This window comes from Myripristis murdjan, chromosome 21 (genome assembly GCF_902150065.1).
Source record: "Myripristis murdjan chromosome 21, fMyrMur1.1, whole genome shotgun sequence".
Lineage (NCBI taxonomy): Eukaryota > Metazoa > Chordata > Actinopteri > Holocentriformes > Holocentridae > Myripristis > Myripristis murdjan.
This window is the reverse complement of record NC_044000.1, coordinates 3,422,747-3,439,736: the sequence shown is the minus strand read 5'-3', so window position 1 is coordinate 3,439,736 and position 16,990 is coordinate 3,422,747. Positions and strand designations below refer to the sequence as shown.

The 16,990-nt window shown below is 41.7% G+C and overlaps 1 protein-coding gene across 1 annotated transcript; it reads right to left on the bottom strand.

Annotated features, from left to right (window-relative positions):
• Window positions 1-260: 260 nt before the first annotated feature.
• On the bottom strand, window positions 261-15,073 carry LOC115380057 (uncharacterized protein C21orf62-like). Its single transcript, XM_030081105.1, has 3 exons — window positions 15,000-15,073; window positions 14,615-14,743; window positions 261-6,438 (listed from the first exon to the last, which is right to left on the bottom strand). Exon 3 carries the CDS (start codon window positions 6,367-6,369, stop codon window positions 5,557-5,559), a length of 813 nt encoding a protein of 270 aa, XP_029936965.1. The 5' UTR covers window positions 6,370-6,438; window positions 14,615-14,743; window positions 15,000-15,073; the 3' UTR covers window positions 261-5,556.
• Between the last annotated feature and the right edge of the window lie 1,917 nt (window positions 15,074-16,990).

Sequence of the window (16,990 nt, the reverse complement as noted above, 5' to 3'; positions counted from 1 at the left end):
TAATGCTTACCTGTATGTATCCCTATCCGCTGTTATTGTTTTTCTGTGATATTTGCATTGTATCTGGAGTTGTACTACATGTCTCCACCACAACGATTATGAATTGTTTCCGGTTGGTCAGACAGCCAATAAAGATTGAAAATAGGCCTCTTGTCAAGATACATATGCAAAGCAGGGAACAAAGGTAGGCCTGTGGAGAGGAGGGCACAGAGTCAGTTATAACTAACTGTTCATCAAGAACAAGATAAAACACATGCCAGCCGCTTGTATTGCTTTTTATTATCACAGACTATACAGCAGCACAGTTTGTGGACAACAGGAACAGTCCACACCGTCATTTTCATCATAAACAACTAAGCTTTTTTTATTCTTCGTTTTTTTTTTTTTTTTTTTTTTATATATAATCCGCTTAAACAACCAAATTATATACAAATTAAACTTGCAAATCCATTTCCAAATACACACTCTGTTCTTTAAACAATACATGATTCGCTGATGACTCATCAAACATGTCGTAGGACGTGAATATTCAGATCTGCCATTCAAATAGCAATGTGTACAAGTGATCTCAAGGCACAAAGCCTAGGGTTATTAATAGTCATTAGATTTTACTTTTGAATTATAACATTCCCTGATACAAGTACTTAAGGTGCTGTAATGTATATCTTAAGAAAGAGAGAGAGAGAGAGCAAGAGAGAGAGAACAAAAGAAAGAAAAAAGGTTCAGGCATCAGCACAAGAGAGTGATCTCAAGACCAAAAAACCCAGTGATCTCATTTCACCGGTTTGGTGGTGGCGGAATGTTCCAGCCGTTTTTAAAGACTCTGTGATGGGTGATGATGGGAACAAATCTGATGAGCTATTCTAAACGCCCTGTCTGAAAACCATTAAAGGTGGTTTTGTGGAGGTGTGTAATTGCCAGTTCACCAGATGGGAGTGACTAAACGCAGACCTCTGGCTGCAAAAAGGCCCAGCAAGCACAGTGTCTGCCAGTATTATGGGTGGGAGTCACAGAACAATACCTTTCTGTCTTTCTGTGTGGCATGAGAGTTGATTTGAAGCCATGAAAAGGTGCACAGAAAGCAGCGGAAAAGCTTTAAAATGCTACACTCGTGCAACAGTAACTCAAGTTTTGCTCCTTGTTTATACACTGCTGTAGCGAGGAAATCAATTTGGTGTGGTCTGGCTGTATTTACTAAACCAGATGGCATCCATAGCTGTTACACAGGAAAATAATTCACCCTTTTGCATAATAAAATGTGTTTTCATTCAGTAAAGAAAGGCACAGAGTAGAGTTGTGACTGAGAACTGGACTCAGGGGTATTAGTATTGAAAAATTACCACCAACGCCCTGTAACCAGCTCTCATATCCATGTAGTGCAGTAGTGAAAAGAAACAGTCAGAAAGTGCCTTCAGTGCCAGAATGTAGGATTCATTGTACACCATAAGGTTGTTAAAAAAAAAAAATCTGATTCTTGTCATTGGGAGAGCTGATTTTTTTAACTGAATTATACAATGGATTAAATCCTCTACAACAGGTTAAAAAAATCTGCAACCTTTTAGGTGATGAAACCCTTCCAAGACCCACTGGACAAACTCTGATCAAAACTGTAGTATATAATGGCGTAACCGCACTGAATCGATAATCCTCTTGCAACTAGATTATTAATTATGACTTGAGATGATGGTGCCTAAGTATGGTTATTGATTAGAGTACTACAACAGCAGTTTTATTGTTTTAATTATGAAAAAACTGAAACACAGTGAGCATTAATGACTATGGTGGTGATGGGAACTGAATGAACTTCCATCAGGGAGCAGTGTGCTTGATACACCGAGTGCGTTCGATGAAGAGAAATGCAAGCACATAAACACACGTACGCAAAGACACACCCATAAATGCATGCCTGTATGTGCATCCTGGCACGTACACTACTTTGCACACACACACACACGCACACACACACACACACACACACACCCACACAGTTCAGCTCAGTCCTAAAATGATCTGCGGAACAGAAGTGTTGGCTGCAGATTGTGTTTGTGAGAGCAGCTCTAACAGTGCCTCTGTCTCTCTCAGGATATGAGCTGGAACCAGAGAGAGACAGAGACAGAGAGAGAGAGAGAGAGAGAGAGAGAGAGAAAGAGAGAGAGGGAGAACATGAAAGACAACAAAAAAGCACGGAGAAAGTTGTTGTATATCCAGACAATGACTTCTCTCAGTGCTGCCAACACCTCTTCACATGCTACTTCAAAATTGTCCTCCAAGTCCACTCTCATCTGGCTAAAGTGACTCCAAATAGGCGATTCCAACAGCACACACGAAAAAACACAACCCATTCAAGAACCTGGGGAAATTCATTATGTCAGAATAATGTGTGATTTTCATCCGATTTACTTCTGACAAACCAGGCCCCTTTCACAACGTCCATGACAGGAGAGGAACTGAATCGCATCCACTGTGTATCGCATTGCTCCTCCATCTGTTTACCCCTGCCAAGTCTGGCTTTAAGTTGGTTAATAACTGTACAACTCAAACAATTCAACGGAGAATCAGCTCCACTGTTTTGATCCAAGAAGAGTGAGATTTATTGGCTGGTGAGAGACGATCCTAACCCCAGGACTCTATTCATTGGGCGTCCATTTTAACCTGTTTCAAAACAACATGTTTTATTAGGCCATCTGCACTCAATAAGGCTGGGCGAGCGGACCAGCTGGAAAAACGCAGCAGCGGAGTGCAGCCTTCATAACAGTGAGCCTACTGCGCCTCTCCGTCAGCTCATACCACAGCAGACCAATATAGTCCTTGTCTCTCTGACTTCCTCCTTCTAGCAGCCTGTCTGCTTCCTTGTGCCTTGTATCAATACTTTTTTTTCCATCATTTTTTCCAAAGGCACTTGTCTTTATAGCTTTAACCGCAAAGTACCTTTTAAATATCTTTTGTAAAGCAGCATAACACACAGCGCTCCCTCCCAGACACAATATCATCATCCAGCTCAGCCTTGGGCCCTGACCCCAATCTGAACACTCTGGATTCGTTCCAGCTAATGTATACTGCAATCAGCTGCTAAACACTCCGCTGATCCCCAAAGGAGCAATTCGTGTTTTGACTCTCTTCCCTCCACATGGGAGGTCATAGCACAGTACAGATTACACAACAGCACCTGTGGAGCTAATGTGGATTCAGATCCACACTTACACGCGCTCTGATGTCAGTCTCTGAATTTTTTGCTTCTCAGCTGCTTCAGCTAATAATGCAGTGCAATGAATGCAAATCAAGTTGCAGCAGCAAAATAGCCCCCTTCACTACCTATAGTGCATTGCGTCCCTCAGCTTTAAGAGTTCTCCACCAGGTGTGGCACCTGCGCACTGTCCAGTAACTTCTCTGCTCTGAGCTGGACTGCACAGTGCTGGACCCCACAGTCTGTTTGATGGTTGTAGAACGCATAAGATCAGTCATTCAGATACTATAGCAGCCATTCTGAGAAGCTAAGTCCTTCAATTTAAATATGACTTCTTGTACAAGATGCATAATGTGAGCAGTAAGGTGTCATATAATTTTATGACCATCACAAGCACAAGAGGCTTCATTAGTGAATGGGGTTACGCTTAGTGATTAGCATGATAATCCTACACTTGAATTCTATACTGGAACTTGGAATTTGGAATTTTGAATCTGAAACTTCCTATACTGGAATTACAGATCTAATGCATTTTCTCTATAGCAAAAATCTGTGGGGTTTTCATTTCAATTCCTTGTCACAATCTGTGATTTAAGCTGGAGTCTAAACCTTGTATGTTTTTATCTGCATGTTTCTCTCTAAAATAAGACTAGATCCACTGAGTTCTGCTGCCACTTTTACAACCCAGCTGATTATTTTTCTAACAAAAAGCCAACACTGCTAGCATCAGAGCTGGCTGTTCTGTTATCTTTGTTGAAGGATGACAACAAAAGTAGTAAGAAGAGGAGAGTCACTGCAGCTGGGTGGATAACCACTTAGCCCTTAGCTATTTGTTTTTTAGAACAACACCGATCCAGCTCAGGATATAGAAATGTCTGAAAAATACTCCTTTTTCATGCACATTTGCTGATACAAATATCAAATTATTTTGAAGGAATTAAGAAGTCACCATTCATTCCTCCCACAGACAATGATTTTTTAATCCTTGGGTCTGGAAATGCTAATAAATCAGAGACAAATGCTTTCCCTTGTTAGAACCTGGGTCCCAGCGTCGCTTCAGGACACCCGAGCAGCATGGCTGCAGGCATGAGGGCATTAAACCAGTCGAACCAGCGCTCTATCCTGCTGCCCTAATATATCTGACAACACCTGCATGGGAGTGGAGGATAAAGACCAAACACACTTGGCAGCTGTGACCATGATCTGGAACGTCTCGTCCCTCTCTGAGAACAGGCACAGGGATTGCCTCAGATATTACTCTAGCAGATGACATGTCAGAGTTTTGCCTGGCTGAACAGCCTATGGCTACATTCCATGCTTTCTCAGTTATTACATATCATTTGATGTCATTGGGAAGCTTTCACCAACAGGTCTGGACACACAAAAAAATCAATTTTCCTCGTTTTTCTATCAAATCTTAAGAATCAAATCTAAAAAAAAAAAAAAAAATCATGCTAAAACAACAAGTCTAACCATAGCTAATGTGGCATCCATCTACTGGTTGGGTTGAGACAAACACAATGCGTGTTCTTTCCAAGCATTTGGCAGTCTAGTGCTATTCAGAACAGTAAAGTACTCCATATAAGAGTTAGCACAGGTAAATGCAATTAGCTCTCATCCTGATAATTAGAAATCCTGATATGATAGCTGGCATCTGCCAATATTAAAATTGATACTAGGACATGTAAAACCCCTTATATTACTGATTGTATGTCTCTGTTTTCCATTATAATAGCCAGGATATTCTTCATATTCATGTGTACAATGATATTTGTTAACAGAATGTGTATATGCATTGTCCCAAATACAACTGTAACCAGGCTGAGAGTTGGTATCTGTAATACTTTGTCAGTGCATGCAATCTGGTTGACACGCTAATTTGTGGCAGTTCAAGTAGCTTATCATTTGGGATACAGTAACACCAAAGGCATCACCTCAAACTAGAGCAGGTGTGATGTCTGAATCAGGGTTGTTAGCCTTCTGGTTAGCATTTAAGAGCAACTCATGCCTTGTATCCAACCTGCATTACTGATGCAGGAATTTCAGGCTATTCCTTTTGGAGGTGAAGAGATGCAGTAATAGTAGTGCAACACTAGTGTGAAAAGTGTGTCACTGACAGTGTCCGTGAAGTCAATGCATAGAACTGAGAAAAACATCAATCTCTCTTTGAGGCACTGCAGGTCAGCGTCACAGTACTGTTATTACTGTCATTATATTCCACACAGAACACGTCAGATGTGAAACGTTTCCTTAACGAAAGGCAATTTTTCTTCACATGATGACGAGTATCCAGCTGCATAGTAAATAATTCCCCTGCGCCATGCGTGACTTGCAGTGCAGCGTTGATGGTGGCCTTGATGAAAAAGCTCTTGTTAGTAGACAAAGGTGAGAACGCAGTTGTACTGAGGCTCTGCAGCCTGCTCACCAGGCTCTGTGGGATCATTGTGGGGAGCCGAGGATGGCAGAGGAACGGCTACAGGCAGGTGGGGGAAGTGCTGGGAGAGGGTGGATATCGGTGGCCCAACCACACTGTACGCCTTTAGGGCAGAGAGCCCATTAAGTGCTGCTACATCCAGAACAGTCATGTGGAAGATGGAGGACGAAGGCGGGGAGGAGGAGGAGGAGGAGGAGAAGGAGGAGGAGGAGGAGGTGGAGGCAGAGGAGGACAGGGACTCAAGCTCCACCTCAGCTCCTGCTGCAGGGGCCACTGTAATTTTCTGGTTGGGGTACGGGACTCCTGGGACTGCACTGTGGATCCTCAGGGTCTGCAGTCCTATTAGAGCCAAGTATTGGCTGTCCAGTGGGTTTATTCCACAAAATGACAGGTGCAAATGACCAATCATGCTCCTGTTGAGCAGCTCCTCGAGGATCCAGGTCTCCTTCAGCCAGACAATAAGCGATCCAGGCTCTCTCAGCCCAGCAGGGGGCAGTGCCGAGCGCGGGACAGTGCGGCAGCTGCACAGTAAGTTCGCCAGGGCCTCGTCGCACTCTTGGATGGGGGTGGAGCAGCTGCAATTCCGCAAGCTGTGACCGGGGGCGCCGCTGTCGAACAGCAGCGTGGTATTGGCTGGTGGTGAGGCGGCGGAGGTAGGGGTGGAGCCTGTTGTCGCAGTGGCAGGGGTCGGGAGGAACAGCAGCCACAGTAACCATGGAAACAGGGCGGAGGAGGTCCTGTTTAGAAACATCTCCACGAAAATCAAACGGACTGCATCTTCACCAAGTGGAGATACAGGGGTATAGAAAGATGGCTGAACCTGTAAACAGATAGAAGAAGAATCTTAGTATCGATAGACAGGCAGATAAACACAAGCAAACAAAAGTTCTGTGAATTTCGTGTCGTGAATTACTGAGAATTTCACGATCAGAAGCAGCAGTACCAGACACCTACTTCTCTGTGACTCACTCCAGTTCTTTCCTATCCTTTAACCAAAAGTCCACATGAGACACAAAGAAACTCTCTCAGTCTGTCCTATAGTAACCTGCTTCTGCTTTGCGACTGAATCCAGCTCTTTATTTCCAGTCCAGCCCTGGCTCTCACACACGTAATTAAGCCACTTATTTTTTGCTCTCCCACTTGGGGAGAGGTCCTTCCAGGCCCCGGGCTACTGCGTATGGCACACGGCTGTCCATCAAAGTGCCTACGCCGCGCTGCGCTGTGGTGAAAAAGGCAGCAGCCGGCCATATTAAGACACACAGGGAAAACGAAACACTGCCTTCTTTCTTTTCCCTTACAGGAAAGTGGGATGAATAAGCTTCCAGAGTCAACTTTTTTCCCCTTTGCTTTTTCTCTGAAGGAAGAAAGGACTTTCCGATGTTAAGATTGGCAGGGTGGCTGGACAAATCCACTTGGTAGTCTGAAAACATGTCTGGAAATAAATCCACCAGATGGGTCTGGTGCCAAAGAAACTATTTTACATCACAGGTTATGATAGCTATGCTCATTTTCAAGTCCTTGTGCATGGCTGATTAACAGAATTGACTCGACTTATCAGCCTGTCAATGTTTCTTTGAACACCAGCTATACACCACACAAAGATATCAACCGTCTCATACAGTTCAAATGTAGCCTTCCTTTTCATTAAGACCACTTCACTTAATTAATACAACCAGGAGTCATCTGTCAGTGTCATCTGGACAATGTCACACTCTGGTTAACTGTATCCCAAACAAGAACGTTCAAGACCCTAGCGTTGGGATATATGAGCTACTTTTCTAGCTTAAATAAAGTGGCTCTTTGTTATCTGCCTTGAAACCATTTAAAGCTGTGGCAGAGCAGTGGCAAGCCAATTACACTAATGTCTGTCTGGTTTAAGGCATGATGCAGAAACACATAACCTTGAGTAATTTATGCTATGACTCAGTGGGTGCATGATGCTATTATGTGCACTCTAACAATGTTTTAAGGAGCTGGTTCATGTAAACATCATGTCCTGTTTAAAAAAAAAAACAAGTTTTTTCCCAACTAAAAAAGAAGGTGACTTGAGATAGTTGGGATATAGACTAAAAAGATTAGTCATATTAATATGATATAAATTAACACTATCGATCCCAGTAGAGAAATTAAAGTTGGGTCATTGCACCAGCAAAAGTAACAAAATCACAAGCAGTGTAAAGAAAGCAATACAAAGTAACCAATAAAATAAAAAATGGCAAAATGCTACTAAACAATCAGGTAATACAAAAGTGTACATAATGCACATAATATGCATATGTGCACTGAATGCACAGTAACTGTCTGCAGGGGGTATGCAGTGTAGGTTCATAAAACTTTATTCTATTTGCAGCTGGTATTTGCACACACTCAGCTTGTCCAGTATTATTACTCAATCCAATCTGTGTACTGAGAGGAAGCACTTCCTCTTTCTCGCTGCAGCCTGTTTACTAGTCACATGGGGCATCATTTATAGAAAACTTCTCTGACTTTTTTTCCAGATTTCACTAAAAGGCCACTTCAGAGAAAGTCACATGGAAACCATGTCCTGGAATCGCTACCTTGGATTGAAATATGCTTAAACTATTGATACAGGCAGAAAAGTGGAAATAAAAGCAACATAATCCACTGAATCCACTGACTTTACACGTTTTTATTTATTTATTTATTTATTTTTTAATTTATTTATTTATTTATTTATTTTTTTGTAAAACACATCTTTTGGCCATGCAGGGGGGAAATGATGTGTCTCACTTTCAAGCTCACACTGACTTGACTTAACCATGCACCACAGTGCAACAAATACTGATCACAGCCAGGAGATATTATTTGTTTCTGACTGACTATGAGCATGTTTACTGATGCCTTTGTGCCCAATTATTCCCAGCACATCTAAAATTTGTGGGTAGTTTTCTTTAAATTTTTTTCCCCACGTTTGTATATTAATGGTTTGTATTTGACAACCATTTTGGGGTAATTTTCTTGAAATTTAAAAAAAACTTCACTAGTGCAGCATCACCATTAGCACTGGTGTTGAACTGAAACGTTTGGTGTCCTGTGCTGCTATAAATAAAATTGACTTCAGCATGCCTGGCTTCCAGTAGCCACTGCCCTCCACACACATCCTCCCTCCAACACACTCTTACTTCACTGCTAATATTATCCATCCTCCTTCGAGCTGTTCCCTGCCTCTGACTGTCCTACTGGCTCTCCCACACCATGTCAGTCCCTCTTTCTCCCTCTGTCTCTCTTCCTCTATGTCCTTCACTCCCTTTCCCCCTCCCTGACTCTCTATCTGTCCTCCTCTCTCTCTCCTTTTTTTTGTGCTCCTTTCCTTTCCTCTGTCTCCCCGTAATCCCTGCAACAAGCTCCAGCTGCAAAACCGGATGCTGGGAGAAAGAACAAGCGCAGCAGAGATAGACCGAGAAGAGAAAACGAGAGAGACATATTGTCAATATTCAATAATACAGAGGCTCTCTGCACTGGGAATCGAAAGAGAGAATAACAGAGACAGATGAATACAGACCAGTCAATCTGAATGCTGCTGAAACCCCATCCTGCAACCTGTGACAGACGGGGCTTATCGGCTATGAGTGTGATCTTTTTGATTTTGCGATTGTATCATTTGATGCATTTTCTTATTGCATTATTAAATATTGGAAAAACAAACTTACTTTTAATTGCATCTGATTCCTACTGCAAAGGAGTGAGGAAGTATTTGAGTGTGAGAGTGAGAGTGAGACAGTGAAAGAAACAAAGAGAAACAGAGAAGTGAGAGAGTCTGTGACTTTGTGTTTATGAGAGAGAAAGAGATACAGGGAGTTGGAAGGAGTTAGACAAGTTGTGTGTGCGTGTGTGTGCATGTGTATGCGTGTGTCTGTGTGCATCTGTGTGTGAGTGTGTGTGTGTGTGTGTGAAAAAGAGAGCGAGGTGGCTGCCGCTCCAGACAGCTCCAGCTCGTTAAAGGAGAGGCTCACCACATTCCTCTGACATCATGTTCCACCACAAGCACCCACCCTAATCCTCCCTTCCTCTCCCCACCTCTCCCTCTTTCTCAGTTTTAATCCCTCTCCTCTTCCATGTCACCCATCTCTTCTCTGTGTCTCTCTCCCCTCTCACTCTCTCTCACCAGCTGCAGCTTCACACAAAGACAAAAATGACCGCTTTCATTACAACACACTATGTATAAATAAAAAAAAAAAAAAATCTGAAAAATCCTGATGTTTGTGGCTCCATATCTGACGAATGCAGATATTTCTGTTGTGCTAATGTACACACACAGTATTCAATGTATTTGGTTACTTTGGAGACACTAGCATAATTACTGTAAACAAATAAGACCATCACAGAGATGACTGAGCTTCTACCAGCCTCTGCACTGCATTTTATATTGACTCTTTATATCGACTGTGACACGTGGTTGAATTGTGCAGTAAACGTGTGCTTGCATGTTTTATTAAATACCATTATGAAATTCTTACACCTAAGCAACGAAGGTTTTTCCGCATACAAGACCCATCCTGACATTGTACTGGTTACCATAGAATGGTATACATTTTTGTTTTGTATTCATGAAGCATTCACAGAAACACATATAATAAAAAAAAAAAAAAATCTGAAAAATCCTGATGTTTGTGGCTCCATAGCTGAAGAATGCAGATATTTCTGTTGTGCTAATGTACACACACAGTATTCAATGTATTTGGTTACTTTGGAGACACTAGCATAATTACTGTAAACAAATAAGACCATCACAGAGATGACTGAGCTTCTACCAGCCTCTGCACTGCATTTTATATTGACTCTTTATATCGACTGTGACACGTGGTTGAATTGTGCAGTAAACGTGTGCTTGCATGTTTTATTAAATACCATTATGAAATTCTTACACCTAAGCAACGAAGGTTTTTCCGCATACAAGACCCATCCTGACATTGTACTGGTTACCATAGAATGGTATACATTTTTGTTTTGTATTCATGAAGCATTTGGTTCTTGCAAATGTAAGCGATTTTCTGTTGCCCACAATTTAGCCTCTACAATCAGAGGGAGCTGTGACTGTCAGCTACTGCTGCAATACACTAGACTGAGAGATTTATATGTCTGTTAGTTACCGGGCCTGCTAACTGCAGCATTAACATCAAATCAGCAATAATCCCAAAACCTGATCGCTGAATCAAAGTACAACCTATAGAAAACATTGCTTTGTAGACAGGGGCGGATCTAGACAAATATTCATGGGGTGGCAAGAGGGTGGCATGGAGACTTTAAGGGGTGGCAGAAATATATATGCTGATTTAATACCAAACGATCACATATATCAGTATTTGCTTGGAAAACCCCCAAATGAGGATATTTTAACTCAAAAAATTCTATTATTGTGGTACATGAGTAAAGCATTGAATAGAAAACCAAAAGGTGGCATTAGAAATATTTATTTATTTATTCTTTATTATTTATTTATTTATTTATTTATTTATCAACCCCTTCAATAGTGGGAGTGTCATCTTTTGCTGCATTTACTTGCACTCGGACATTTGAGTCTCGTAACAGCGAGTTTCCGAACAGCCACAATTAAAAAAAAAAAATAAAATAAATTGTCTGAAATTGGGGTGGCAACTAGGGTGGCAAGGCATTTTTCTAGGGTGGCAGCTGCCACCCCCCTGCCACCCCCTAGAACCGCCTATGTTTGTAGATATGTTCAAAACAAAAGACACTCAACATCCACCCTCATCTGCTATGAACAAGCTCATTTGGTCATGCAGCAAAGAGCTACAGCATACAGTTACTGCAGGAGATGCATACAGGTACAAAACCAGCCACCTTCACATCACCTCACCTGGAGCACTGCCATCATCTAGCTGTTGAAATGGTTGCTTACAAAGGGTTTTACTGGGCTTGCCTTATTTGCTATGTGGGTGTGATGATTTTTTTTAGACATACTCTGTAGTGGTTTTGCATGAAGGTACAGATACAAATGATAATATTTAGCATGGCATGTTGCACTGGGGTGTGAGCTGCATTCAGATATGAGGATCAGTGTAAAGGTGCAGCATTTGTAGGCTAAAGTCTATCTATGGTACTAGCTTTTAGGTTGGGTCTTCTGTAGTATTTGTGCTGAGCCCGTAATCCTGCTCTAGGTTCATGTAAATCTATGGTCTTTATCTTTATCAGCCCAGTTGCCAGGAAAAAAAGGTGGCATTTGGTTTCGCAAATTAAAGATATGTTGAAAGGTCATGTTTATGATGTAGTATAAAGCGAGAGAAAATGCCATGTTAGGAGGAAGGTTGGGTGGTGGAAGACACAATCAACAGGACTTCATTCTGCAGACCGTGGTTTGAGTCCTGTGCCAAGCAAGAGCCATGCTTGTTTGTAGCTAACTAGTGTTAGCTCACTCACAAACATTAGCTACTGTTTCCTAACCATAACCATGACATTTCCTAACCTAAACCTAAACCTAAACATGACGACAAACCTTTTCCTACCTTAACCACGATGATGACCTTCACCAATGACGACAAACCTTTTCCTAACCTTAACCATGTTGTTTTGGTGGCCAATGAAGGGGACAGAGGACAGGGGACCTTCATTTGTGTAACACACCCTTTTCATAACAGCCATTTTGACACAGATGTTATTTATGACATTAATTAAGGTTCCATTTCATTTAGGTCTAACAGAGCACGGGTCCTGGTGTTGTGCACGCTGGCTCACTGGAATGGGTGGTAGATTTGCTTTGTTGTATGTTGCCCCTGCTCCCTGTTCTCTCTATATATATACTGTCTGTACAACATCTAATGACATAAAAAAATCCCCCAAAAGATCTGTAGTTACTACTGTTATCTGGCAGTAACTGTCAGTAAACACACTGCTGAGCCAGTAAAGGTGGTATCTTCAGTAGTGTCTGTACAGTGTGTACTTATAGAGAGGCTGTAAACAGGCATGTAAACAAAGCTTCATAGCTAAGCTATGGAGCAAATATACCGGGCAAATGAACATAAAAACATCATGTAGAATATATAATAATATATATTATGTGTATTTGTATATGTAACATAAGCCTACTGAGTTAACATAGGGAGTGGGTTACGACATTTACGTGACAAATATTATTATCATGTCTCTCTAATTTCTTTTTTTTTTTTTCTTGTTGTGAAACACTGAATAGTTGTCAGCCTCTAGGCCACATCTGGCAATAAATCAAATGAAAAGAACCTGAAAAAAATAAAACTTAAAAGTGTTTTAAGGGCCTATGAGTCAACAAGATTTAGAATGCCCTCCAAATTGCGCTGTGCTCTTTCTACTTTCACTGAGCACATGTACACAAAGCTTAATGCCGAGCCCCAATACATGCTTTAAATGAACACAAAACATGCTGAAATGTCTAAAGTCTGCTATGTTTCTATGGGGGCTCTCACTAACACTTGCACGCAGTAGCTGCAGCTGTAGAAGCCTGCCTGCATGCTTTTCTCCTGCAATTCTACCACAGGCAATTTTTTATTGACTGTACAGGAGAATCAAGTTTGTGCATTGTAAAACAAATCTCCAGAGTCTCATAACTGGCTAGTCACCACACCATTCCTTGTTAATATTGATGGCTAGTAGCTGAACAAAACCTGATTTTCCAAAAATGGTTTCTTACAGAAACACAGTGCATGTGAGAGACTTTTTGGGCCAAGGCCCACACAAACAGCCGGCACAGTTTGAATATAATGAGCATACACGTCTGCTGTAGCCTGTTACAGTACCTGGGAGAGTAACCAACTAACGGTAGTGGCTAGACGCTGGTAGCCAGAAATAATGGGCCAAATATAGTAAAGGAACAGTTCACCCAAAATGCAACACATATCTTCCTTCTTACCCTTTGTATAGTCTATCCATCCAGATAGATACTGTGTGATTTGATGAGGTTTCCAGTCTGCTGTGACCTTTCCTGTCTCCTGGCACCACAATACAAGTGTGAAGCTCAAACATTCAGAAATGTACATGGACAAAACTCAAAAGTAGCAGCTCCTTTCAAAAACAATGACAAGGATACACGGCATAAGCCATGGTTCTAGTGTATACGAGTTTTGTTGGGAAGTATTTCTTGTCGATGAATGCCACCAAACTGTATCTATTCACCCTGAGTTCGTACTCCACGGAAGCAGACAGATATAGATATTGAAGTGTAAAAAGACAGGGAAGGCTGCAGTGGATAGGAAACCTTGTCAAATCAAAAAGAATCTATCTGGATGGATAGCCTGCACTAGTACAGAGCCTCCAAAGGGACGCAAAGAATTTTTGCATTGATTCGCAAAATTTTTACCTTTGCTTGCAGAACCTTTTCACTCTCTTGGCAAAACATTTGTGTTTCCCTCACAAAACTTTGTGTTCTCCCCAGAAAGCTACTTCATTGTTTAAACTATAGGTGACTTACATACTGTGACCCAGAAGTACTTAAGTCTAAGTCTTTAAAAAAAAAAAAAATCTTTCACAAACTCGAAGTTTCATGAGAGAATGCAAAACTTTCTCAGGAGAACGCAAAAGTATTTCAGTTTTTTCCCCTCCTTTTTTTCTCCCACATGTATATTTTTCCTTCCCGTGTCCTTGTAGGGGCTCTGTACATTCGGGATAAGTGGGAGAATTTTATATTTTGTGTGAACTGTACCTTTGTGTGTGAAGCTATGCCTCTGTATTGTTTAGACCCATTTGTTGCTATTACATTTTCTAGTCAGGAATCTGTGAAAGGGTTTGTAACAGGGCAAAGCGGCTCTTCTGGCCGGAATTTACCACTAAACATTCAAATACGCTGCTTTGTGAATAAGGTCAATTAATGTCTGCCAACATGCAAGGCTGCATTATTAGGTAAAAGATATCAATGGAAAATTAAGGTGAAATATGTAAATAAGCACCGTGTATGCAGGGGATGTGAAATATCGGCAGTAGAGGATATCACAGCTGAAAAGGAAAAAGGAGTCGAGAGGAAAAAATGTGTAAATACTGGAGTATGTACTCACACAGACTGCAGTATAGGTTAAGGCGGCATCCTGTTGCCATCTGGCTTCAGGCAGATCTGGCCGGCCTCCTCTTCATGCAGCAGCTTCCACATCCGTCTGCAGGTCCAGTGGAAAACCTCATCTGCCTGTCTGACAACACAGAGAGAAGGAGAGAGAGAGAGAGAGAGAGAGAGAGTGAGAGAGTGAGAGAGAGAGAGAGAGAGTCAGGGAGAGAGGAGGAGGGGAAAAGACAAAGAACAGAGGAGAGAGGAACATAAGAGAGAGCGAAAGAGAGAGGGAGGAAAGAATGAAGAACTCAAGGCAGACTGGCAGAATGAGAGAGAGAGTGAGAGAGAGGGAGAGAAACAAAGAGTGAGAAACAGAGAGAAGAAGAGTAAAGTCTTACTTGCCAAACACAGGCTAGCTCGATGGCTCCTCAGAGGTGACACCATGACAGAATCTCTGCCCATTTTCTCAACATGTCACTCGCTCTCTCCTCCTCTCGCTCTCTTTTTCTTCACCTCTCATCTCGTTCCCATTCCCTCTCTCCAGCCCTCCCTCATTGCTCAGCCCCACTCTCCTCCTCTTCTGGAAACCGCCCCTCATTTTCCAAGGCAGTGATGTTTTCCTGTAACAGGATGGCTGTGGATGCTGCCATCTTGTGGTCTAAAAGGCAGACTTTTACAAAACCCATCCAGGCTAATAATTGATTACCATTGTGATTTCAATTTTAGTCGTTCAGAAAAATGATGTGAACAGCAAAGGGTGAAAGTTAGTTTGAGTTTAGGCTTTAAATTTAGCGTTTATGGTTCAGATTAGCATTAGGATTCATTTTAGTTTAGGGTTATTTTGTTTAGTTTAGTGTTCAGTTCAGTCTTGAGTCCTGAGCTGAGGATTGCTGGGATTTAAAAGCTGCAAGAGTGGGGTCAATCCAATCTATACCCTTTTTCAGTCATTTTGACATGAAACACCAGTGTAACTAATGACATAAATGAAGCCTCTGCTCCATTCGGGTCTAACAGAGCCAACGTCCTGCTAGTGTTCATGCTGCTTCTAGACTCTGCTACACTTAAGATGTCTTCTATTTTCTTCCAGGCCTTTCGGTGTTGTTGAGCTTGACAGTGCATTCCTTCTTTTTCAGGATTTACCAAACTGTTGATTTGGCTACTTCTAAAGTTGTTGGTATCTGTCTGATAGATTTTATTTGCTTTTTTAGTCTAATGATAGCTTTCCTCACCTAGACACCTCTTTAAATCGCATGTTGAGGGTTCACTGTCCAAATACATATGGACCTAACTATATTTTCACTTGCTGGACAGCTGGTTGGTCTCAGAGTCCAAGACAACGCCCTTGTTACCCTACAAGGAGATCTAAAGCCCAACCAGCCCCGCAGGAATGGATTACTGCAGAAAATGCAGCCCCTGAAACTCATAAATAAATAAATAAATAAATAAATGAATAAATCAATAACTAAATAATAATAAAAAAGACTTGAGAAGAACATTATAAGGAAAATCCATGCTTTTAACTGGGTTTACCATCCCTTTTAGGCTAGGGTCACAGTATGCAGTGATGAGGGTTGACAGGAGAGAAAGGCATGCATGCAGTGAGTTGCAGCTCCTCTTAAGGACAAAAGAGTAAAACGGAAGGATGTGCTTGGCCTTTGGGTGTAGGTATGAATACATGCATGCATCTGTGCAACCATCTGCATAGATTCCTGTGCTGTGTGTGTGCATGTGTGTGTGCTGATGTCAGTATCATGTGTGCACATGTATGTGGGTGGATGTCCTCACTTACAAAGTGCAGCGATGTGTGAAAGCCACACAAAGATTTACAGGTAGTGTCAGACTTCCACGGAAGGAAGAGGTTGACCACAGGGCACAATACAATGAGTGTCAAAAATTCTTAGTAATACATAAGTGAGTGCTTGAAAGTTAACTTCCCATGTTTTTCTTTGATAGACTTGATTGATTTCTACAAGTTGAACTAACACAGTAAATCATGGTAATAGTACTTCCAGCACATTTGACATATCCTTATAATCAAAGGCAAATTCTGTGTTTGTCTGGGCAGCACACAACGGTCTCATTGGCTCTTGTGGAGCAGAACACGGCTCATCCTGACCAATGGTACACTCTAAACTTTACAGTGCTAAATGCGTGTGTGTGTGTTCTTGTACTTGTATCCTTGTTATGACATACTTTTAAAAGGAACCATGTTTTGGGGTTGGTTCAAGGAGAGAGTAGAGGGTTCAGGTCATGGAGTACACCCGGTTCCTTTGTTCATGTATGTTCGAGATGTTTGCACGACAACAGCTGTTGCCAGTAGCAACTGAAACTGAAGGAAAAAAAAAATCCCAAAGCGAGTCAGAGCAGATGGAAAAACTGGCTCTTGCTC